General features: G+C 47.7%; 1 protein-coding gene and 1 pseudogene across 1 annotated transcript; both read left to right on the forward strand.

The window, feature by feature from the left end:
- Positions 1 to 7,442: 7,442 nt before the first annotated feature.
- Positions 7,443 to 11,260, forward strand: LOC109786736 (uncharacterized; annotated as a pseudogene).
- Positions 11,261 to 13,129: 1,869 nt separating this feature from the next.
- LOC109786739 (uncharacterized) lies at positions 13,130 to 16,759 on the forward strand. The gene is made up of 2 exons (XM_020345297.3): positions 13,130 to 14,336; positions 16,233 to 16,759. The coding sequence occupies exons 1-2, from the start codon at positions 13,166 to 13,168 to the stop codon at positions 16,295 to 16,297; spliced, it is 1,236 nt and encodes a 411-aa protein (XP_020200886.1). The 5' UTR covers positions 13,130 to 13,165; the 3' UTR covers positions 16,298 to 16,759.
- Positions 16,760 to 24,455: the final 7,696 nt, after the last annotated feature.

Below are 24,455 nucleotides of genomic sequence, written 5' to 3' on the forward strand. Positions count from 1 at the left end.
AAGCGCGCTGTGACCCGGTGTAGAGTTGCTCCACCAGGGTGTACACGGCCTTCAGCTTGGTCAGCACGTTCTGATTGAGGTTGGCGATTCTGGGACCTGTTTAACAAAGTAAGATAAGCCGTTCTCAATGATGGGAGTTATGAGACATAAACACTGTAAACTTGTTCAAAGCCTGCAGAAGGACTTACCGAAGATTGCGGCAACCATTTGTGACACATGGCGTTTTAAGCCAGAGAGTTCGGCGGTTCTCTCCGTCAGAGCCTTCTCCGCCTGTTCGGCCCGGCTTACCAGAGCAGCCTTCTCTTCGGCCCAAGTCTTCCTTTCAGCTTCAAACTTCTTCTTCAGCTTCTCTTGAGCAGCAATGCTGGATTCAAATTTGGCGTTGGCCTTCCGGGTCTCAGTTTCCTGAGTCTTCAGGCGGTTCTTCAGCTCTGAGATATCAGCCTCAAATTTCTTGCAAGCAGCCTGCACAATTTCCGGGTTATAGTATGAACAGTTATTATGCAACTTTAAAGTCCCAAGCACTTTCCAAGCAAAGACACTTGGCATTTGGGGGCTAATGCATGTCGAAAGTTTCTATCTACAAAATTACCGGTTCATGAAAGTAAGCCAGAAATTAAGTCTACAACCTATTCTATCATAAGTAGTAGACTTGGGGGCTAGTATGGTAAAGATGACTGTGCGGTAGGCAATAGAGTGGTACCTCAGACTTCTGTTGTATCTGCTTCACCATATCAATCTCCAAGTCCCGGCTGCTGTGCACCTGATTGACATAGCCGGAGATGATCTCTCCAATGCTCAAGTCAGCATAGTTGGTGATGTCTAGCTTGGCCCTGCGGCGCTCTAGCAACTCTTCCTTGGCAGAGCACTTAGCCAGCGCAGTGGGTCTCCCCGGCTCGACAAACTCCGTCCGGGTAATTACCACGTCCGGGTCATCGGCCGGCTGAGCCGGGTTGGAGATTTCCGGGTTAGCAGAAGTCTCTGTGATTGGCTCGTCGGTTGGAGCGGTGGCTTCAGGAGCAGAGGCAGCTGGCGGCTCTTGAGCTGAAACCTCCGGCTCAGTCACGGCCGGCTCTTCGACCGGCTTATTCTTCTTTGCTCTTTTACTGAGCTTTGCTTGAGCACTGAAAGGACACAAGGTTAGTACAAAAGTATGAGTAAAGATAAGCACAACAAGAGATGATCATCATTACCCGGGTACGATCTTGAAAGCCGGCAGATTCGATTGCATCGAGTCACCAGAGGAAGGTGAAGTTTCCTGATAATTTGAATCAGAAGAATTGAGCGGTTGACGTATAACTCCCGCCAAAGGATGAAAAGGATATAAGTTGGAGATAACCTCGGTCCGGCGCTTCCTTGACGCTTCAGGTAAGCCGGAGGAGAGGTCTGCATCCTTGTTGGTCCGGGTGTGCCGCCGGCTCTCATGAATCTGTTGCTTCAAAAGAAATTGAGGATCTTGATAAGCTAAAGGATGTGAAAATCTTACTTTCCGGGTTACTCTTCGGACTTTCAGTCTTGGCAAGGGCTCCGAGTCGGAGGAAAGTGTCATTACCTCTTCAGTCACCGGGTTACTTGCTCCGGTGTCATCCTGCTGATGATCGGTATCAATAAGGTGGACAGGAATAAACAAGAAATACAACAAGAGCTTACAGGTTCAGCGGTTACCTCTGACTCGGAGCTGTCACTTAGTTGAAGCAGCTCTGAGGCAGTAGGCCTGCTTCCCTTCTTGCGGGGAGCGGCTCTCCTGGCGGCTTTCTTAGCTTTTCTGGCTTTTTTAGCCGCCTCATGGTCATACTTGACCTTCCAGAATTTATCATCATCCTGAAAAATACAATGAAGCCTTCTTAAGGTTCAGATGAAAACTATCTAAGGAGAAAATAAGATGTTCAGATCAGCGGCTTACCGCTGGGGCCGGGTTGGTCTTGCAGAAGGGGTTTAAGCCGGTCCTCCCGCAGTCTGCCAAGCTCTCATTCAAGAGGGCCTTGGTCATGTCGTCAACAACGTCTTCCGGAAGATCGTTGTGGCTGTGTCGCAGGGGGTCATCTTTCCGGCCCGTGTAATCACACATTAAGCCGGGGCGGCGGCTCAAGGGGATCACCCGCCACGAGATCCAGACCCGGACCAGATCAATGCCGTTGAGGCCATTTCCCAGGAGAGCCTTAATTTTGTTGATGGTGGGGATCAGAGGTTGGCGCTCGGCTTGAGTCAGCTTATCCGGCAGAGAGTGATTTGGCTCCAGACGCAGGGCACGAAAGCCGGGCAGCGGGCTCTCGTCAGCCGGAGAAGTGTCCTGACAATAAAACCACGTCTGGTTCCAATCCTTCGGATGGCTTGGCGGCTCAGCATAAGGAAAGAGGCAGTCTCTCCGGCGTTGAATGGAGATTCCACCAAGTGCCAGGCTCGGCCCGTTGGCACACTCGTTTTGACGGTTCAGATAAAAAAGCTCTCTGAAGAGCAGCAGGCTGGGCTCTTCTCCAAGATAGACTTCGCAGAATACTTGGAAGTTGCATATATTTGACACAGAGTTGGGTCCTATGTCTTGTGGCCGCAGATCAAAGAAATTCAGCACATCTCTAAAGAATTTTGAGCCGGGCGGTGCGAAGCCCCGGCTCATGTGATCAGCAAAAATCACTACCTCACCCTCCCTTGGTTGCGGTCTCTCCTCTGACGGGTCAGGGGCACGGTAAGACATGACATCCTTCTTGGGCAGGTAACCCGTCTTTACAAATTCAGCTAAGGTGTCGTTGGTGACGTTGGACCTCATCCAGTTGCACGTAATGGGTGCTTTGGGAGCTTTGGGAGGCATTGTGAAAGAGGAAGCCTATGACAAAAGGAACATGTCCGGTTCAATTATAAGCCGGCAGATGTTTACAGTTTAAATACTCAAATGGCGGCTTATGAGAGGGGCCTAATGACATATGGTTAAGTACATCGGGTTATCTAAGCCGCTGCAAGTATCGTGAGCAATTCAAATTGTCTACGGCTTTATCATAAATGAGCCGGAAAATTCATGGCGCATGGCTTCTTTTGAGCCGGAAACATAAGCCGCCATAGCTCAGCAGAGGCAATTTTTTACTAAGTCTGGTGAAAACAAGTTTCACAGATCGCAGTAAATATTTTGGATCAAACGGTTGGCTAAAGAGAAAAAATTTCTAGACCTAGAACTGACGCAGAAGAAGTCCATGGATTCAGAATGGGATCTTCTTTCAAACAAAGGGGATCTACTAGTGTTAAAATGGATGAGCAACAACTACCGCAGGAGTTCTGTGCTAATCTTGGATCGAAACGTAGCCATAGTGGCAGAACTACAGGGAACTTGCGAAGAACTTACGAAGAACAGCGAAGAACGGCGAAGAACAGTGGAACCCTAATGTGGATCTACGGTGGAGAGGTGCAGGGACTTACAGGTGCGGAGTTACGGCGGAGATCCGTCGCGTTTCTCTGGTCAAGTCAGGGTGATGCAGCGGCCTGAGTTGGTGAAGATGAAGAAACCCGCGGCGGCGGCGGCGGCGACGGAGCTCGGGCGGAAGCACAGTGGCGAGAGGAAGAAGAAGATGGAGGCGACAAGTGGCACGAGGCTCATGGGCCGGGCTACTTATAAGGGGAAGCTCATAAGTGGGCGCGAGAAACGAGGAGGCCACGGCGTGGTTATCTCGCCATAAAAACGCCTCGATTTTTGGGACGGCAATTAAAGATAAGATCCGTTGCGGATATGGTGGAGTAAAAAATGGACTTAATGGAAGATGACGTCACGGCGGGTTACCCGGAATCCAGAAGATGACGTCACGATGGGTTATAACCTTTACACAATTGTAAGCCGGAGATTTTCTATCGAAAGGATTGAAGATTGACATGAGCCGGCTCAAATCAATCTGGGGCCTAATGTTGAGGATATAAACCTTAGAGTCACCCGCCCGGAGGGGCCGGGTTACTCATAATGGTCATCGCGTGAAGCCCGGCGCCAAGCTTGAAGACGGCGGGCCAAAGATGGGCTTAAGACCCGGAGATGGCTTAAGGCCCGTAGTTACAACCGCCATTATGGTAGAACTTGCAGTGTAAGGCAAGAATAGTTGAGAGTCCGAGCCGGACACTCTTATGAGCCGGCCGGGACTCTGAGAGCTGCTGGGCGTCAACCTCTCTATATAAAGGGACGACCCGGCGGCGGTTTAGGGACAAGGAAGATCTCATCGAGAGCCAGGCATAGCAATCAAGCTCCCTGGTCATCGAAACCATAAGCAATACCACCTCAACTGGACGTAGGCTTTTACCTTCACCGTAAGGGGCCGAACCAGTATAACCCCGTGTTCCTTGTCCCGTTTAACCCCTTTAAGCTTCCTAGCTGCGATGGCTCCACGACTAAGTCCTAACTCGAGGACATCTGCCGTGACAATTCCACGACAGGCAATGTTTATCGCCAGCCATGGCATTAGAGTTGGAGTATAGACTGGGTGTTTATCGCCAGCCATGGCATTAGAGTTGGAGTATAGACTGGGTGCGGCAGCGTGTCAGGGGGGAAGGAAAAACTGAGTTCCCGTTGAAGAATGGTTTAATCACCACCATATTCTTTGTATTTAACCTATAACCATATTCTTTTGTACCATGACAAATAATCGGAGTGTTTGAGTACACAAGGCACAATATGTGTTTTGCTACTGGTTTGGAGTTCCATCTTTGTGTTCTTTGTATTTGTAATGCAGAGCTGACAAATACCGAAATGACATAGAGAAAACATGTCAAGTACTATAAGTTAAATCCACAGCTTGAAAACAAAGCAAGACAAAAATCTGATGCCGATAATAGATTAAATTCATGTCCTAAATATGGAACCTTGGCCTTTCAGTCTTATTGTCTTACTCTGATCACGAAGTTGAATGCTGCTGTTAGAGGTAGGTCTGCTACAGGCTCAATTGTTGCAGCGATCAAATCGCTGGCTAGTAGCTTTTCTTCTGTTTCTTTTGTTCATGTAAGCCATAGTGCTAATGAGGTGGCTCATATGTTTGGCTAGATCGAGTGAACGCTCCTCATTCGGTGTATCGCCGTTGTATCCCTAGTGGCCTAGTTGTATGCATAAACTTGTAAACTTTGAATGTTTGTGTGAATAATTAGCCATCTTTGATAAAATAAAATATGGACAAGCTACCATCCGTATCCAAATGCGCGTTCCTATTTTTCTTTTTGAGTATTTATAGAATTTAGATTTAAATTTTCTGAGATGGCAGCCACACGCTGTTGTACGATTTAGATGAATTTCGACTTTTATGAGATCATCCCAAAAGGGCAGCTAATATTTCTCACCAAGTTATGAAATTTTGTGTTGGTTTCGCTATTTCCTCTAGCAGCTGATAAATAACCTTTCTAGGAGTTAACTGAGAAATGCTCTCTCCGTTTCATAATATAAGAGCGTTTTTGGCACTAGTAGGGAATATCAAATAACAATTATCTCTAAGTCTGATGAGCCACACTCACTTTGTTCTGGTACTCACATTCAGACACTTGTCGGGTTTCCCCCTTTTCCGAAAAAAGGAAAAAAAATCACACACATTTTTTTAGGAACAAAAATAAATCACACGCATGAGTATACTTAACACGAATATATTTTTGGGAAACGTTTGGGGCCGGGGCACCGGCCGAAGCTTCGGCCGGTCCAGTCCACGCGCGCACGCCGCGACCCAGTCGCGAGCAACCACGTGGCGCTGCGGATCTCGCGAATCTCGCCTCATTCCTGTCTCGCAGCTCCGCGGATCTCGCCCCCATCCTCATCTCCTGCAGCGCCGGCGCCCACATCTCGCCGTCGGCCATGGAAGGTCGAATCCCCCGCGCGTCCATGGATGTAGATCTCACCCCGCCATGCTTTACAGCCCGTTTCGCCATTGGATGCAGCCAGTTGACCAATCCCCATCCCCGGCGGTTGCAACTCCCACACGTCTCGTGCTTCTGCCTCGCCGACGACGAGCCGGGCGGCGATGGTCGACACCGGAGGCTTCTGCAGAATCGTCGCACCCCCATCATGTTGCAACCGTTTAAAAAAAAGCTTCATCCCCCTAGATGAAAAGCTTCAACCGGATGTAGAGAAAGCTACAAGCGCTCAGCGCCATCGCCAGAAAGCTACAACCGTTGACATGAAATGCTACATCCTTCGATTAAAAAAGCTTCAACCGAAACGACACAAAAAGCCTTGACCAAGTGCTGCTAAAAAGAAAATAGCTACAACTTTTGGTAGAAAAGCTTCAACGGTTGTTGGAAAAAGCTGCAACCATTGAGAGAGAAAGCTACAACTAGACACTATGAAAATAAGAAAGCTTCAACCAGCGACGGTTGGAGGTGGAAGAAGATGATAAAATGCTGCAGTTTTGCTACATGCTTCAACCGGCATAGATTTTTGCTACAACTGGCATAGCATTTTGCTACAACTAGCGTCACGTTTTGCTACAACACACAGCCGGCGTCGCGGTTTTGCTACAACTAGCATCGTTTTTTGCTACAACCGGCATAATGTTTTGCTACATCCATCACGGCGAGCTGCGACCCAGCACGGGTTTCTGTGAATTCCGGCGGCGAGATCCAGCACGGGGGGCAGGGGCGGATGCTGCAACCGGTCGCCGGCGAGCTGCTACGGGCTCGCGGCGAGCTGCAACCTCGACCGGCCGTAACGGAGCTCGAGCCCAAATCCATGGCGGCAAGGAGGTCATGACGTATGTAAGACATGATTGAAGCAATCCCAAGGCGGCTTGATAGGTGAGGGAGCCCCTCGTCGACGTGATTCGGACGCGGGGAACGAATAACAGGCGGATCTAGCCGCCGCCGCCGCGGATCGAGGACGGGCAGTCGCGGGGGGATCCAGCTCCCCTGTTTTCCTTGCTGTGGCTGTTCGTACACGGTCGCAACAAAACTGTTCTTTTTTGCTGCAACGGTTGCTTAAGTCCGTGTATGCGCGCAGATCTAACGACCGCATCGGACGGCTGGGCCTCGACCGACCCAACTGTTGGGCCGGTGCGCCGGCGCAGATCGCTGCCCTATATTTTTTCCCTAGTGGAACAGGAGTTTCTTAAGGCCCATGGATAATCCTTGTTTTTGTTTTACCATTTTTTGCTTAGATAGGATTTACCATTTCTAATTCTTTCTACTTTTTTTCTACAGTAGTTTCTTTAGGATTATCTGTTATAGTTTTGCCTTGGCTATTGCATCTTTTTTTAGCAACATTTTTTTTAGAAACACCAGTAATTTTATTTATACTCATAACGATTACAGGTGTACTGATTTAGATTTAAAATACAAAAAATATAAAGTAACTCCTATGACCAAAAATCACAATGAAATCTCTTGGAAACATCAATTTTTGTTAGAAGAAATACTCCAAACACTTCGGTAAACAGGCTGCAATTGGACCGAGAGGAGCAGTCAGCCCATTCCCATAGCCACACGAGCTCTCTCTCTCTCTCAAGAAGACCTAGACGCGGCAGCTCAAAAAACAAAAAGACTAGCTAGACGCGGCGGCGCCCCAGTCGAGCTCCACTGCCAAATGCGCCCCCCAAATCCCTCGACAAAATCCCCAATCCTCATGGCGCCGAGCCTGCCTCCGCCGCGACGCCGCCGCCGCCGGACGCCGTCGGTGGTCGACAACGCCATGCGCCAGATCTTCCTGCGCCTACCGGCGGACGACCCCGGGAGCCTCGTCCGCGCCGCCGCCGTCTGCAGGCGCTGGTGCCGCATCCTCTCCGACGCCGCCTTCGCCCGCGACTACCGCGCGTTCCGGCGGGCGCCGCCCATGCTGGGCTTCCTCCACAACGAACGCCACCGGGAGTACAAACGAGTCAGCTATTGGATCTCCCACTTCGTCTCCACCGCCACCTTCAGCCCGCCGGCGTTCAAGGACCTCGAGGACCACCAAGTTCTCGACTCCCGGCACGGCCTCGTCCTCCTCCACGAAACGGGTGACGACTTTGTTGTCTACGACCTCGTCACCCACGACGACTGGGAAGTTCACGCAGACCCCAAGTGCCACGGCATCATGTGGTGGGAGGGCGACGATCCTGCGTACAAGGGCATACGCTGTAATGCGGCAGTGCTTTGTGACAAGGACCTATGTGACCACCTCGACTGCCATGGCGGTCCTTTCCTCGTGGCCTTGGTGGGCTCCAACAATGCAGAAGGTTCAATGGCCCTCGCTACCGTCTACTCATCAAAGACTGGTGAGTGGAGCGACATGATCTCTGTTCATGTCCATGAACCGGATTTAATCTATGACAGGGCGCACAGTGCTGTTGTGGCCAATAAGGTCTATGTCCCCTGTGTGGAGAGTACCTCTGTCTTGGAGTACAACATTGGTGAGCAAGAACTATCAGTGATCAGTGTGCCATATGAGGACCAGGACGAGAGCCAGCGTTACGTCTACCTCATGGGGGTGGAGGACGGTATGCTGCTGTTTGCGTCTGTGATGAAGCATAGACTCTATCTATGGTCAATGGAGGCTGGTCCCAGCGGAGCTGCAGGATGGGCGCGGCGCAGGTTCATCGAGCTCAAACCATTCTGCAGGATGGACTCCCTCGTTCTGTCCTCCTGGACGATTCGACTGTGTCAGCGGTTGGTTTTGCGGAAGGTGTTGGTGTCATCTTCGTGAGTACACAATCTGGGTTGTACACAATTGAGCTCAGTTCAAGACGATGCAACCAGGTAAATGTAGAGGGACACATCGAAAAGGCCATGCCCTACATGAGCTTCTACATTGGAGGTACAGACTAGCAAACACTGAACACACCACTTACTTAGATTACAGTGTTTATGCTTGTAGCTTAGATTGTTGAATAATTTAAGTCTGAGAGCTCCCAATGCTGTATGTGATTCCTAAACGTTGATGCGTATGTACAGTCTTTTCTTTCAATTTTTCTGCATAACTAGATGGATATCTGTATGTAGGCCTGCTCGGGTTTTTTTCTTCCGGTTTCTGGGTGATCTGTAGAGATGTAGGAACCCATCCTTTGTGCGGCTATACTATTCAGGTGTTGAGGCGTGCTGCAGACCTGGGTGATTGTAGGCAACAGTAGCTCGTGATTTTTCATTCCATGTTGTCTTTTTTTTTAAACAAGTGTTGTCTTTGTGTTGAACTGTTGATACAAGCCAGAGAAAAAGATACAGTAGCTGTAAGGAATTGGCAGATTAACTAGCAGCTGACCAGCAAATTTCACGGTGAATGTATAGTTGGTGATTTATGATTCGTTGGCTGCAGTAGTATATATGTTGCATTGTTTCGGCTTTACAAGTCGGTTAACCTTAGTCAAAGATTTGCTCATCAGGTCCCAAGGGCAACTCTAGCACAGTCGTCATATCCACCCAAACTGCATAATAACTGCCATATGGAGCACGGACCACAAAAAAACAGTTCTAATAGAGTAGCCATTCACCACTCAATCGGCTTATTTTTGGGAGCTCCCTCCATAAAATGGCCGCCCAGCTTCCATATTTGGATGCCATGGAGGCCTCGTTCAGAGCTCGCTCCAAATCCAACTACCAGCGGGGGAGGGAAGTTTCATCTTCTTCCTCCTTGCACCCCCGCCAGGTTTTGAAGCTCTCTACGGCCATTACGCGCACCACCTCGCACAGATAATCTACGGCGAGGGAGGGACTGACCGCTAACCACCTGCCATATTAATGGCGCGCCGCTCCCTTGGATTCCTGTGGCCGCCCGTCAGATGGTTGCCATGCGGCATCATCTCTTGGCTTTCTTGTGAGTCCGGGATGTATGTGAGTAGCACGGCCACGTGTTCCTCATCAGGAAGCGCGTCCCTTGATGGCCGCCCACCTCCCCAACTGCCCCCTTAATGGCGCCCGCGGCGGTCTATAGAAGACCGGCGCCCGCGGCGGTCTCTGGCTTATCCTTTCCACTCTCCGCGCCCCCTAGTTCCCTCTCGCCCGCCTCCAATCCACCACTTCCTCGTCAATGTAGCAACGGAAGGAGCTCCCCCTCATCTTCAGTTTTGGGATGAGGAGAAGCAGAAGAAGCCAGATCCCCTGGCTCCCGTTTGGAACTTGTATGACGTGTCCATGGGCGAGGGCCAGAAGCAGGACGTGGAAAAGGACGTGCCGAGGCCCGCAATGCCGCCGACGCATGGCCGGCCTGGGACGAGAGCGTCGAGGCGAGTTTTCGGGCCATCGACGCCAGTATTCCATGCCGCCCCCGCTGGGGAATCCAGCCGTGGCGGCAACTGGTTAGCTAATTAGTTTAATTAATTACTAGTTGTTCTATGAATGTAAGTCGCAATGTGACTTATTTTCCGCCGGAATGAAACCAATGCTTCAAGTGACGAGGAGGAAGAGATTGAGGTCTATGGTCATTTTGATTACATGGGGCATTTGGAGAGAAAGAAACAGCAGGGTTTTTGACAAAAACTTAGCCATGTCCAGCAATTGTTAGATCAGATCATGGCTGATGCTAGACAGTGGGCGTTAGCTAGTTCTGGCCGCTTTCCTTCGTAGATGATCAGGTCGGTTGCTGGGTCATCTTGCTTGTTCTTTTAGTCTTTTGGTCGTTTTTGAGTTAGAATGTAAAGGAAAAGATTGGCAAGGGCAGTTTGCTGTGATGAGAGCTTTGCCGTGAGCCAAGAGATATATATCAGGCACCCAAACCTCCTTGTGGTGTTTTGGATAGGATAACCCAGTCCCATGTATGCACTAGGCACTTGCCCGCGAGCCTGCCCAAATGAATGAGATAATTTCATCATATTGTGAACCTCCAACATTGCAGTAGTTCAAGGTCGAATCATGTTGTGCTGTGGATGCGTCCTGCTTTAGCTTTATTGACTTGGACCGCTACAATTGAAATTATTTTGAGGGGCAAAGTGCGCTCTTCTTCTGCTCATCACATCATCTTACTAAACCCTGTGTTCTTACTGTGGTGCAGAACGGGGACTGTTGGACTAAGCTTCACGCACAGTTGTTGATGCTTCACGTAAGAATGGCGTCAAGATGATGGATCTGTTTACTTTTGCCACCCAGGAAGAATTTGAAGTGAAGTTCGGCGCCTTTTGTTGTTGTTTGTGTGTTTGGGCGGTTTGATCTGGGTGGATGTGCGCTTGTTCAATTTGTGCTCGGGCCAAGACTTGACTTCGTTCGTCTGAGTTTGTGTGTACCGTGTGTAACCCCAACTGGGAAGTTATGTTTTACCTAGCGAACCAAGTTAATGTATTTGTATTAGTAGAAGGCATGCATGAACATGATCTGTGGTGACAGTAACTTATGACGGTAGACTTCAGTGGTTGAATTCGAAGCCTGAGTGTTGCGGTAGCAAGTGCACAGCCGCCAACATAATGCAGCCGTGCTTATCGCCGGCCACGGCATAATAACGGTATAGACTTGGTGTGGGGCCTTGGTTTGGATGGCCATTGGCCAAAGAAGGAATCAGTGGAACTGTCGGTGTTTGAGCTATATTTTTTTTAGCAAGAACATGGTGCAGCGGCGCGACTTGGAAGGGCCACGTTGCAAGCTTTACCAAGTGTCTTGAGAAATAACGGCTTGGTTCTGGTGGCGCTAGTGTTAGGAATAAATTTAGATTTGTCTGCGATTGGTGGTTGGCATGGAATAAGGTCTCTCGTCCTCGTTCCGATGATGCTTCGCCGTATCGTTGGGGGTGTATAGAGGATTGTGTCCCCAGATCTGGTTTGTCTTTGGTTCACCAATTCCAGTTTCGACCCAAAAGTTTAGCCAGACTCAGTCCAGCTGGAGATGGTATGAATTTTGTATTCCCCGACTGTCTGGTCGGACTAGGTCGTTCTACAGGCCCTCTCCGGGCAGCCGCCGTCTCCTGGGCACATTGATGATTTTTCGACCGTTACTTCTAAAAGCTCTTGGATTTCAACAAGTTTGCTCCGCTATGACGGAGCCCAGAGGCATCAACGAGCTTTGTCGCCGCGCCATCAATTATTGTAGGAGAAAGAAGTCTTCGGCACACTGAATATTGAGACATAATTTTTATTTTTTGTAAGTCTCTGAGTTTGTGCTACTTAATATATAGCCTTTGGCCTTTTGACAAGAAAATGATTTTCCATAAGTGCAAATGGGACAAGAAAATCTTGATTGGACAAATCTCAACAGTTGGCAGGAAAACAACTACTTTTAAATTGACTAAGCCATATTTTCTTCTTGTATTCATATTCACACATAAGTATGTTCGACAAGAATGTACTCCCTCCGTTGCTTTATATAAGGTGTATTTGTTTTTTCAAAAGTCAAACGAGTGCATATTTGACCGAGTTTTTAGAAAAACCCGCGCGTTGCTGCGGGAATGAGTTGCAATATATTTCAATGAGATTTGATTTTGTGAAATATATATTTTAGATTAATTGCACGCGAACAAAAGTTAAAGATACACGTGAATTATTTTATTTGATTATGTATATTGGTAAAATGTTTATTGCATGTAGAATAATAAAATGAACAGTCTTTTCCATGCATGTTTGCATGGGGTGGTGGGTCTTTTCCCATTCATGATTGCATGTTAAGGTGGGATTTATCCCATCCATAATTGTATGGTGATGTGGCACGCTTGCATGTTGAGATAAATAAATTAGTGGGGATGAAGTTGTTAGGTATATATGATATATCAATATCCACACTACGAAATTTATATCATTTGATCCATCATGAAAAATACTTTCATATTTTATGTATTAGGTATTGTAGATGTTGTCATTTCATTCTATAATCTTGGTCAAACATTCAAATGGTTGATTTACACGGAAATCAACACACCTTATATTCTGGAACGGAGGGAGTAGCTTTTTTTCGAGTCGCAAATTTTTTGGAAAGACCCATGGCTATGTTCATTCTGTACATTTTTTTCTTTCCATTTATAGGTTTTGTAGAAATTTTCTTTGGAATTTTTTTCTAGAACTTCTAGGTTTATTTAGTGAAATCTACAATTAATTTGTACAGAGCAGCGTCCGCAAAAATAATAATAACACAGAGCAGGTTTTCCCTCCTCCTGGATCCATTCGCAAGATGCAGCAGCCCAGTACCAGCCCATTTCCCACAGAAAACCCAACTCCACCACGCAGCGCCTCTCTCTCCCAAAAAGAAGATGTGGAAAAATAAATAAAGGGAAAACTCGACGCCGCGGCGGTGCCTCGCTCGACTTCAAAACCAAATCCCTCGACAAAATCCCCAATCCCCGGCCATGGCGATGAGTCCGCCTCCGCCGCGCCGCGCCCCCAGCTCCCGTCCGACGCCGCCGCTGCCAGACGACGTCATGCGCGAGATTCTCCTGCGCCTGCCGGCGGACGACCCCGCGTGCCTCGTCCGCGCCGCCGCCGGCTGCATTAGCTGGCGGGGCATGGTCTCGGACCCCAGCTTCGCCCCCGCCTACCGCTTGCGCCGCGGTGCGCCGCCCATGCTGGGCTTCCTCTACGACGACCGCCCAGCTGGGGAGCACTGGATCTCCCACTTCCTCCCCACCGCGACCTCCCCCCCGCTGGCCGCCCGCGACCGCCAGCACCGGCACGCTCTCGACTCCCGGCACGGCCTCGCCCTCTTCTACACCCCTAGAAGCCACGCGCACTTCCTTGTCTGCGACCTCGTCACCGGCGAGCACTGGGAAATTCGCGCCGACCCCAAGTGCTACAAGATCATTTGGTCGAATTTGCTGCAGGAAATGCACTCCCTGCGCGAGAATGAGCAAATATCCTGTAATGCTTCCGTGCTCTGTGCCAAGGATGGGTGTGACCACCGTGATTGCCATGGCGGCCCATTCCTCGTGGCCTTGGTGGGCTCCGACGTGGAAGGGGACACGTATATGAACCACGCCGCCGTCTACTCATCAGCTACTCGCGAGTGGAGCGACGTGACCTCCGTTGAGCAAGAGAATGTCATCGATGGCACGGGGCACAGTGCTGTTGTGGGGAATACGGTCTATGCCCCCTGCGTGGAGGATGACAGTGTCGTGGTGTACAACACGCGTGAGAAAAAACTATCTGTGATCGCGGCGCCGCTTGAGGTCGAGGACCAGGAGCAGCAGCCGTACCTTGACCTCATGGGGCTGGAGGACGGCATGCTGCTGTTTGCGTCTGTGGTGAAGCCTAGACTCTACCTATGGACAATGGAGGCTGGTCCAAGAGGAGCTGCGGGATGGGCGCGACGCAGGGTCATCGAGCTCGGGCCATTGCTCCCTCTTCCTGTCCTCGAGGACAAGTCGGACGTGTCTGCGGTTGGTTTTGCAGAAGGTGTTTGTGTCATCTTCCTCAAGACAAGGGTTGGGTTGTACACAATGGAGCTCAGTCCAGGCAAAGGCAAAAAGGTGCACCGAGGGTACATCAATAAGGTCATGCCCTACATGAGCTTCTACACTGGAGGTACAGATAACTGTTTCCAAACATGCACATTAAGTCAAGTACACTAAGCACACCATCGACTACTAATATTGCTTGTAGCTTAGATTGTTGAATAATTTAAGTCTGAGAGTTCCTAGTGTGATATGTGATTCCTAAACGTCGGTGAGTATGTAGAGTTTTTCTTCTATTTTTCTGCATACCTAGATAGATATCTGTATGTGGGTCTGCTCGCATTTTTCTGTTTTTTGGGTGATTTGTAGAGATGTTAGGAAGTAGGAACCCATTCTTTGTGCTGTTGCACTATTCATTCAGGTGTTGGGTCGTGCTGCAGACCTGGGTGATTATAGGCAACCGTGAGTAACCTGTGATTTTTCATGCCATGTTGTCTTTGTGTCTATAGAAGCCAGAGAAAAAGATACAGTAGTCTTGTGGAATTGGCGTTGGGCAGATTAACTAGGCAGCTGACTAAAGAATTCCATGGTGGATGTATAATTGGTGATTTATGTTTCATTGGCTGCGCTGTTATATGTTATGCTGATTGGCTTTACTAGCCGGTAAGCCTTAGTTAAACTTTGCTGATCATGTCCTAAGATTGGCAAGAGCAGTTTGCAAATCGGTCAAGTGATCAGAGCTTTGCTGTGAGCCAAGAGGTCTCTGGCACCCAAACACCCGTGTAGTGTTTTGGATAGGATAACCTAGTCCCAGGCATGCACTTGTCCATGAGCCTGCTCGAATGAAAGAGATGATTTCGTTGTTGCGTACTTAGAGCATTGTAGGTCCAGATTGAACCGTGTTGTGATGTGGATGCTTACTGCTATCACTTCGTTGATTTGGTCAGCTAGAAATGAAATGATTTTGAGAGCAGTGTGCTCCTCTCTACTCATCATGTCATCTTATGAAGCCTTGTCTCTACATGAGTTTCTACACTGGAGGTACAGACACACACATTTAGTCATGAACGCTACGCATACCATCGACTACTATTATTGCTTATAGCTTAGATTGTTGAATAATTTAAGTCTGAGAGTTCCTACTGTGGTATGTGATTCCTAAATGTCAAAGAGTATGTAGAGTTTTTTCTTCTATTTTTCTGCATAAGTAGATACATATCTGTATGCATGTCTGCTCCTTTTTGTCTAGTTTTTGGGTGACTTGTAGAGATGTACTCCCTCCGTCCGGAAATACTTGTCGAAGGAATGGATGTATCTAGATGTATTTTAGTTTTAGATGCATCCATTTATATCCATTTCTGTGACGAGTATTTCCGGACGGAGGGAGTACTAGGAAGTAGGAGCCCATTCTTTGTGCTGTTATACCATTCAGATGTTGAGTCGTGCTGCATACCTTGGTGATTGTAGGCAACCATGAGTAGCCTGTGATTTTTCCTGCCATCTTTGTCTTTGTGTTGATAGAAGCCAGAGACAAGGATACAATAGTTGTGTGGAATTGGCGTTGGGCAGATTAACTAGGCGGCTGACCAAAGAATTTGATGGTGGATGTATAGATTTATGTTTCATTGGCTGCTCTATTAGTCTATTATATGTTGCGCTGATTGGTGTTACGAGTTGGTAAGCCTTAGTCAAAGCTTTGCTGATCAGGCCATAAGATTGCCAAGAGCAAAGCAACTAAGTGATGGGAGCTTTGCTGTGAGCCAATAGGTCTCTGGAACCCAAACATCCTTGTGGTGTTTTGGATAGGATAACCTAGTCCCAGGTATGCATTTGGCATTTGCCCATGAGCCTGCCCAAATGAAAGATACGATTTTGTTGTAGCATTGTAGGTCCAGATCGAATCATGTTGTGATGTGGATGCTTCCTGCTATCACTTTGCTTATTTGAACAGCTAGAAATGAAATGATTTTGAGGGCACTCTCTAGTCATCGTGTCATCTTATGAAGCCTTGTCTCTTATGGTGCAGCATGGGGGCGTCTGCCAGCATCTAATGTAGCTTCACGCGCAGTTGTTGATGCTACAACGATATAACCGAATGGCGTCAGGACTTGGGTTTACTTTTTCTGCCCAGGAAGAATTTGAAGTGAACTTCAGCCTCATTCACTGCTGGTTGTGTTGAACAGTTTGGTTAGGATGGATGCGCTTTCGTCCTATTTGTACTTGTGCCATAAACTCAAGTTCGTTTGTTCGTCCGAGTTGGGTGCGGCTCAAACTGTCCGTCAGGAGAAATTGTAGTGATCGGTTGACGGTTTTGTGGCATGGATTGGTGGAGATTTCTCCTTCTCTATCTTTGGCTGTTAGAGATGATGTTGTTGTCTTGAAAATGCACTCTCCTGAGATTGATGGTGTGGAATCTCTCTATTCTATGCAGTAAGAAATTTCGGGGGAAGTAAATCCCCACCCGGGTTCATTGTTTCTGTCTGTGGCTTTAAACTATGGACAATGTGGCCAAGAGACAGATTATTAGTGATAAAACACGTCTTTTTGGTGCAATTTGTCACTTATTTGTTGGATGGCCTGTGGCCAAGCTGTGGTGGTCTTAATTTGTTGAGCTCTCAGCAATCACGTATTACTTGAAACCACAGGAAGCTGCCACGAATCCGCTAGATAAATCTCGCAAGATATAGCCACAAGCGCATCTTCTTCGTCCTATGTCTTATGTCTTATGTGTCGACGATGATCTTTGCATCTCGGGAAGTGCGGATTGTCACAGAGCACAAATAAAAATTCTTCACTTGTAGAGTGAGGACCCCCGAACCCATGTGCATATGAACCCGCTTTAAAAGAATGCATTTTAAACGTGTTTTAAAATGTCAAATATTAAAAACAAAATTTCATGCATACATCTTCACATAATGTGTGCGCGGCACAAAGTATAGTGGGAAAACCTCTTTTTATTTGAATCCTTGAAAAAGACAATTTTCAGTGCTTCTAAATAGTGTTCCACGACACTTTTTGTGTGTCTTTTTTGCATAGGTCAAAGAAAAAGTTGTTTTTCCGCAAAACTTTCTGCACGTGCATAGAATGTGAAGCTGTCTGTGTGAAATTGTTTTCAGAATTTTTTGGCATTGAGAAATGAGTTATTGTTTTGCCATGGGTTCAGAATGTACTCCCTCCGTCCCATAATATAAGAGCTTTTTTGACACTACACTAGTGTAAAAAACGCTCTTATATTATGGGACTGAGGGAGTACTTTCTAAACCAGGTTTTTTTCTTCTTCTAAACTAGGTTTTTTTAGGGTAATAGCCAAGCTTTATTCATCAAAGACCACATGTTGTGGGATACAATTCGGGTTATGGGGTTGGCCAAACCAAACGTGGCGCCCCGGACCCAGAGAAAGAGCATGCTTAGCTAATCTATGAGCTTCTAAATTGTTCAAACGGCCTTCAAAACAAAAATTACAATGAAGAGAAGATTGTTGGACTCTAATCTCCTTGATGATTGCTCCATAAGCGCAGTTGCTGTCGTTATGTATGGCACTTACCACCTCCTTTGCGTCTGACGCTACAACAAATTGGTTTAAGTGAAGATCAGCTGCGAGCGCCAAACCTTCCCGGCACGCTATTGCCTCTAGTGTTGCCGGATCATCCACACCTCTGATAACTAGAGCCGAGCTACCAAGGAAAGTACCCGAGTTATCTCTGCATATTGCTGCCGCTGTTCCCCGGCTTCCTTTCCTGCACCCCGCATCAACATTAATTTTGGCATGGCCATTAGGAGGTGCTTTGGGTTTCCTGTTGCTGTTATGTACCACTCTTGGTTCAGTCCTTACCGGGTCCTGTTTTCCATTGATTACCTCAAGTTCATCAATGTACCTCTCTGCAAAGGACATGATCGCATGTGGGCTCTGAAAAACACCTTCGTGTATAGCTTTTTGCCTCGCTGCCCAGATAGCCCAAAGAATCACCGAGATCTTCACAAATTCAGCATGTGATAATAGTTCCATTAGAGAAAATAGCCACTGCTTGGCCTTTGGTTCGGTATTTGACGTCATTTTTTGAAGAAGTTCGCCATCCATAAGCGCCCAGGTGCACCGTGAGGACGTGCAATCGATGAGCGAGTGTCTCCACGAGTCGGGTGCCCCACACATGCCACATGAACTCGAGTGTGTCATATGTCTTCTCGCACGGACATCGTTTGTTGGGATCGAATGCTTTGAGAGTCTCCAGAGGAACATCCTCACCTTGCCAAGCACTCTCGTACTCCACAAACTCTTCCAAGATCTCTCCTCCGTCGCAGTGCTTGAAGGACCCGAAGTATTCTCAAGCCATGCCTCTCTCCTTGACCTGGTAGCTACAAGCATGCGATATGCCGAGCGGACCGAGAAAGAGCCATTCTTTTCATAGTGCCAACCCCAGAAATCAGAGATATTGCGAGTGCATAGGGGAATGCTTAGTATGATTTGAATATCCATCGGCATGAACACCGACTCCACCTTCTCTCTATCCCAGCTTGCGGATGTGTGATCTATAAGCTCAGACACTAGCATAGGAGGATTTTGAATAACGCACCCATAAGGTTCCATCATCTCCTCTCTGGGAAGCCAGTTATCTTCCCAAATCTTTGTCGGTTCTCCGATGCCAATGCGTTTGATTAGGCCCATCTTCAGAGTGTCACGTCCTTCTATAATGGCCCTCCAAATCTGACTTGGGTGGTTCCCCAATGAAGCCTCCAAGATTGAGCAGTTCGGGTAATATATACTCTTCAAAATACATGCGCTGAGAGAATCCGGCTCCTGCAACAGCCTCCATGCATGCTTTGCTAACATGGCCAAGTTAAAAAGTTCAAAATCCTTAAAGCCTAAACCACCCATTCCTTTTGGCTGGGTCATAGTCTTCCACGAAACCCAATGGGGTTTTTGCTTTCCCTCCTTGCTTCCCCACCAAAATTTCCGGATTAACATATTGAGGTGTTCGCACAAACCTCGTGGCAATTTGAAACAGGAAATGGAGAAGACCGGAACTGCTTGGGCGACCGCTTTCACCAAAACCTCTTTGCCTGCTGAAGACATTGTGCTCTCAATCCACCCTTGCACTTTGCTCCATAGACGATCCTTCAAGTATTTAAATGCACCGTTTTTAGATGAAGCTATATCCGAGGGCATACCTAAATATTTCTCATTTAGGGTCTCATTTGGAACTTGCAACACCGTTTTCACCTCTGTCCGGATACTGTCGGGAACCCCTTTGCTGAAATAAACCGATGACTTGTTGTAGTTGATACGCTGCCCTGAGGCCTGGCAGTATCTGTCCAGGACTAGGTTCACCTCGGTAGCACCCGTACTATTTGCCTTGAAGAACAGCAGGCTGTCATCAGCGAATAATAAGTGATTCACCTTAGGTGCCGAGGCCGCCACTTGTAAACCACTCATGTTGGATGACTCACTTCTTGATTTTAACAGGCACGAAAGGCCCTCTGCTGCTAGCAAGAACAAGTACGGAGATATCGGGTCCCCTTGTCTGATCCCACATGTTGGTGTAAACTCCTCCAACCTCTTTCCATTAAACTAAACTGAGAAAGTTACTGAGGATACCAGTCCCATGACAATATCCACCCACCTCTGAGAGAAACCAAGTTTCAACATGATTGCTTGTAGATACTCCCATTCTACCCTGTCATAAGCTTTCATCATATCAAGTTTCAAAGCGGATGATTGATGTTTCTTTGCTTTGTTCCTCTTCATGAAATGCAAGCACTCATAAGCAGTCACAATATTATCAGTTATTAATCTCCCTGGGACAGAGGCTGACTGCTCCTCTGAAACGATCTCCGGTAGAATGATTTCAAACGATTAGAGATTACCTTGGATGCAATTTTGTAGAGGACGTTACATAGACTGATCGGCCGGAATTGTGACAACAACGTGGGATTTTTAACCTTTGGGATCAAAACCAAAACTATCTCATTGATGCTTCTTGCTGATTCCTTGCCCTCTACGATATCAAGCACTGCTTTTGTAACATCATCTCCGCAGATCTCCCAATGGCGTTGGAAGAAGTGGGCCGAAAAACCATCCGGGCCCGGTGCTTTCGTGGGAAACATTTGGAAAAGTGATTTTTTAACTTCTGCTTGGGTGTAGGGGGCGTTCAACATGTCATTCATTCCCTGCGTTACTTTGCATGGTACGGTCGAGAGGACACTCTCCATATCCTGTACACCCTCTGAGCTATACAGGTTTTTGTAAAAGGCGGTTGTCATTGCTTCCATCTCGTCTCTATTCTCTGTGAGCTGACCGGACTCTTTCTAAAGAGCCCTAATCTGATTTTTCCGTCTCCTTCTACTTGCACATAAATGAAAGAAATACGTGTTTTTATCTCCATGCATCAGCCACTCGAGCCTTGCCCTCTGGCGCCATAATATCTCCTCGCGATGATATAACTCAACTAGATTTTATGTGATTTTTAACTCCATGTGGTTTGGCCCGGATCTACCTGGGAGGCCGCGCAACTCCTGTAGCTGTTTCTGCAACCGTGCAATCTGCTGTCTTACATTCCCAAAGTGCTCGCGATCCCATGCAGAGAGATCACCCGACACACGCTGCAGCTTTTGTCGCACCTGCTCCACTGGTTTGATGTTGTCCAGATTCTGTGCGGCCCACCCGTCGCCAATCACTTCCGCGTGCATGGGGTCACGCTCCCAACACATCTCGTACCTGAACTGCCTCGGTCCCCGTGGAACTGCATGTTGCATGTTGAGCTGGAGGAAGATGGGAATATGATCAGAAGAAACCGTGTGCTTATGTTCCAGAATAGCTGTTGGAAAAGCCAAAGACCACGCTGGATTAGCGACGCATCTATCCAGACGAACCCTGGCGTAAGTTCCTTCTGCCACCTTTTTTTCAAACGTCCAGTTGATTCCAGTGAAGCCTATATCTGACAAACCGCATGTATCGAGCGCATCTCTAAATGCATCCATTTGTGCCTGGCTTCTGTTTGCCACTCCGTCGTGCTCATGTGAGTATAACACCTCATTAAAGTCTCCTATAACCGCCCATGGCAGATCGTTAGCACCAACAATGCTGCGCAGCATGTCCCATGTTTTATATCTCTCCACTACCTGGGCCTCCCCATAGACGAAAGTGACCCTAGTTTTTATCTGAGCCAGATCATCTATCACAACATTAATATGATACTTGGAGTAACCACCAACCACTAGGTTTATTTCATCGTTCCAAAAGATACCAAGTCCACCACTTCTCCCAGAACTACTAATTGCAAAACTATTGGTAAACCCTAATGAGCCTGCTAAATTCTCTACTCGAGAGCCCTCTATCTGAGTTTCGACAATGCATAATACAGAGGGGGCAAGTTGCCTCGTTAGATCACGAAGCTCTCTAACTGTCGCGGGTTTGCCAGCCCCGCGACAGTTCCAACATAGTAGACTCATTGCGCATGGCGCGACTCCCCGTGGGAGCCCGCCAAACGCGCATCATTGTTTATTGTCAACACTAGACTCTTCACCATTGAGTTGTCTTGGGCTGGTAGAGAAAGCTTGTTCCTCTTTGGTTCCTACTTGGATGGAGAGCTCGCCGGTACATCTTGGCTCTGCTGCATAGGCAAAGGGTTGCTTGGTTGGGCAACAGGCATAGAGCTAGCTGAACCCCTCGGGTCCAGCACCACTAGGGCGCCCCTTTTCCTGTTATTTTCCGCATCATCCATTGCAATATCTTCCTTCATATTCTCTGAAAACTCCTGCTCATTCCACCTCTCCTGACTCCTCTGAGAAGAAACGCGGCCTCGTCCACGGCCACGACCCGATCTGCCACGCCCTCTTCCTTCTCCCGCTCCCCGGCCCGGTCCTCTGAACCACGATGCCCGCAAATTCTTATAAACCAGAGCTTCAGGTGGATGAACACCATCACCGTGCTCCTTAAACTGGTGTCCAAGGTGGCCACAAACAGCGCACCAGTCGGGTAAGCGCTCGTATTTTACCAGAAAGATTTTTCTTTTCCCTTCTTTCACCACGGAGACTGCATTCTTTAGAGGAAGATGGACATTGATCTTAACCCTAACCCGTACAAAGTTGCCTTCAAAGTCTTGTGATTTTGGTTCAGCGTATATGTACTGCCCAATTTTCCCTGCTAGTGCTTTGATCATTGGGAAGTACCCATCAGGAAAGTCATGTATCTGAGCCCATATATCCAGCATATCCAGATTCACCTCTGAAGGCTTAGTGAACCCATCATACTCAGCAAGCACCACCGCGTTTCCTTTGAGGGTCCACGGTCCCTCCGCCATGACGCGTTCCCAATCGCCGAGGCACGAGAACTGCATAGTGTACAAATTTTCTTCGAGCGGACGGATCTTTACCTCCTGCGCAAGGTCCCAGGCAGCCCTCATGTTACGGAAGAACCAATACTGGTTGTAGTTCTTCGGGGTGTGAACTCTTGCGATGGCCATCCACCGCACCGCTGATTCAGATGGTACATCTTGCTCCTCGAAAACCACATCATCTAGGTCATCCTCAGTGATGCCCAGATTCTTCATCATCAACTCAACATCGCTTGCCTCCGCGCCCGATCCAGACGCCCGGCTAGCCATACCGCAAAACCCTAACCCGACGAAACAGCGATCACCAGGTTTGACGGAACCCTATCTGCCTTCTCCTCCTCCCGAAAACCCTAACTAGGCCGAGACCGGGTAGCGATGCAAGATCGCCCCTTGATCAGTCCAAGCCTGGCTGGGAACCGAAGGAAGATCGACGACGGGATAGGATAGTCTCAACGGCGGCTCGGCGAGTCGCCGAGAGGAAACGAAACACTAACAGGAGGGGACCCATGCTCTCCTCTTCTAAACTAGGTGATGGCTCGGCCGCGCGTAAGGGTCCTCTTCCCCTCGTCCCTCTCCAGCCCAGCCCAGCTCAGCCCAAATCGTGCTTTCGATGCATACTTAAAAAAACTGCAATTAAATTTAAAAAAAATAAAAGACTCGTCTCGATGGGGGATTGAACCCATGTCATTCCGCATATCGGACGGAAACTCTATCCAACTGAGCTACGGGACCACAACAAGTAATCATGTTATTAAATTATATTAATAAAAAAATTAAAATTAAAGGGTTAGATAAAACAACCGTGAAACTTTCATTAACACAGTTCTGTCGCTAACCATCTGATGGTCTGACCTCAACCCATAATTCTATTATTACAGTATAAAATTTAATTAATAAAAATAAAAAGGTTAGAGAAAATGTGGCAACACTTCTTTTTTGAGAAACATGATGGCAACCTTCTGAACTGTGCGGCAGGCAAACCAACCTGTGGTTGGATGGTTAGATGGACTGTGGTATCCCTAGCCCATCAAGGTTCAAATCCTGGTGCTCGCATATGTTCCTGGATTTATTTCAGGATTTTCGGCGATGCGCATTAAGTGGGAGGAGACGTTCCCGAGGTGCCTACGGTGACTTCGTAAATTTCAAGATGATATGTTGGCTCAGTCTTTCGGAGGTGCTCATAGGGGTAGGGTGTGCGTGTGTGCATTCATAGGGGTGAGTGTATGCACGTGTATATAAGCGTTTGCGTCTGTAATGTGTTAAAAAAAAGAACTGTGCGGCAGAGAATGGGCCATGCTGCACTCGACTACCCACCAGGTTTTTTTTAAGATAGTTCCTTCGTCCTCTTCTGTTTTTTTTCTGGATCTTAGTATCAGCACTAGGTATTTGTTTTCCATTGCTTCCTGCTATGATCAATTATCAATATGAAATGCCGGCAACATGCTGGATCTTTAAAAAAAATAACTTTTAAAAAATTTCTAAAATTTTCAGAATTTAATCCATTGCTTGAGAAAGAATAAAACACAAGTCAGGCACCGATATGTAATGATAATATGTTAAATTCATAGCCTGTCATGCAACCCACAATTTGCAACCGAATTGTCTCTTCTTTTCATTTATCGGGTTGTTGATCAAACTTAACATTTTTACATGGCAAACATATGTTGTGCTTATAATGATAGTTCCCTGTTTTCTATCCATGGCTAAGAAATAATGGTTTCTAATTCAAAAACCGTCATGGTCAAAACTTTAGGCTTTGTGGAACGAAGACGACGACTCTGAAGGTCTTTCTTTCCTCTCTCACAAGGCGTCTATGGCAAAGCCTTCGTCCCCCCTGATCTCCATCGACAAGATCGTGGAGTTGCCTCCCCTCTGCCAGCCGCTTCAACGGTCTGTAGAAGGGAGAGGAATCTTGGTGT

This window comes from Aegilops tauschii, chromosome 4 (assembly GCF_002575655.3).
Source record: "Aegilops tauschii subsp. strangulata cultivar AL8/78 chromosome 4, Aet v6.0, whole genome shotgun sequence".
Lineage (NCBI taxonomy): Eukaryota > Viridiplantae > Streptophyta > Magnoliopsida > Poales > Poaceae > Aegilops > Aegilops tauschii.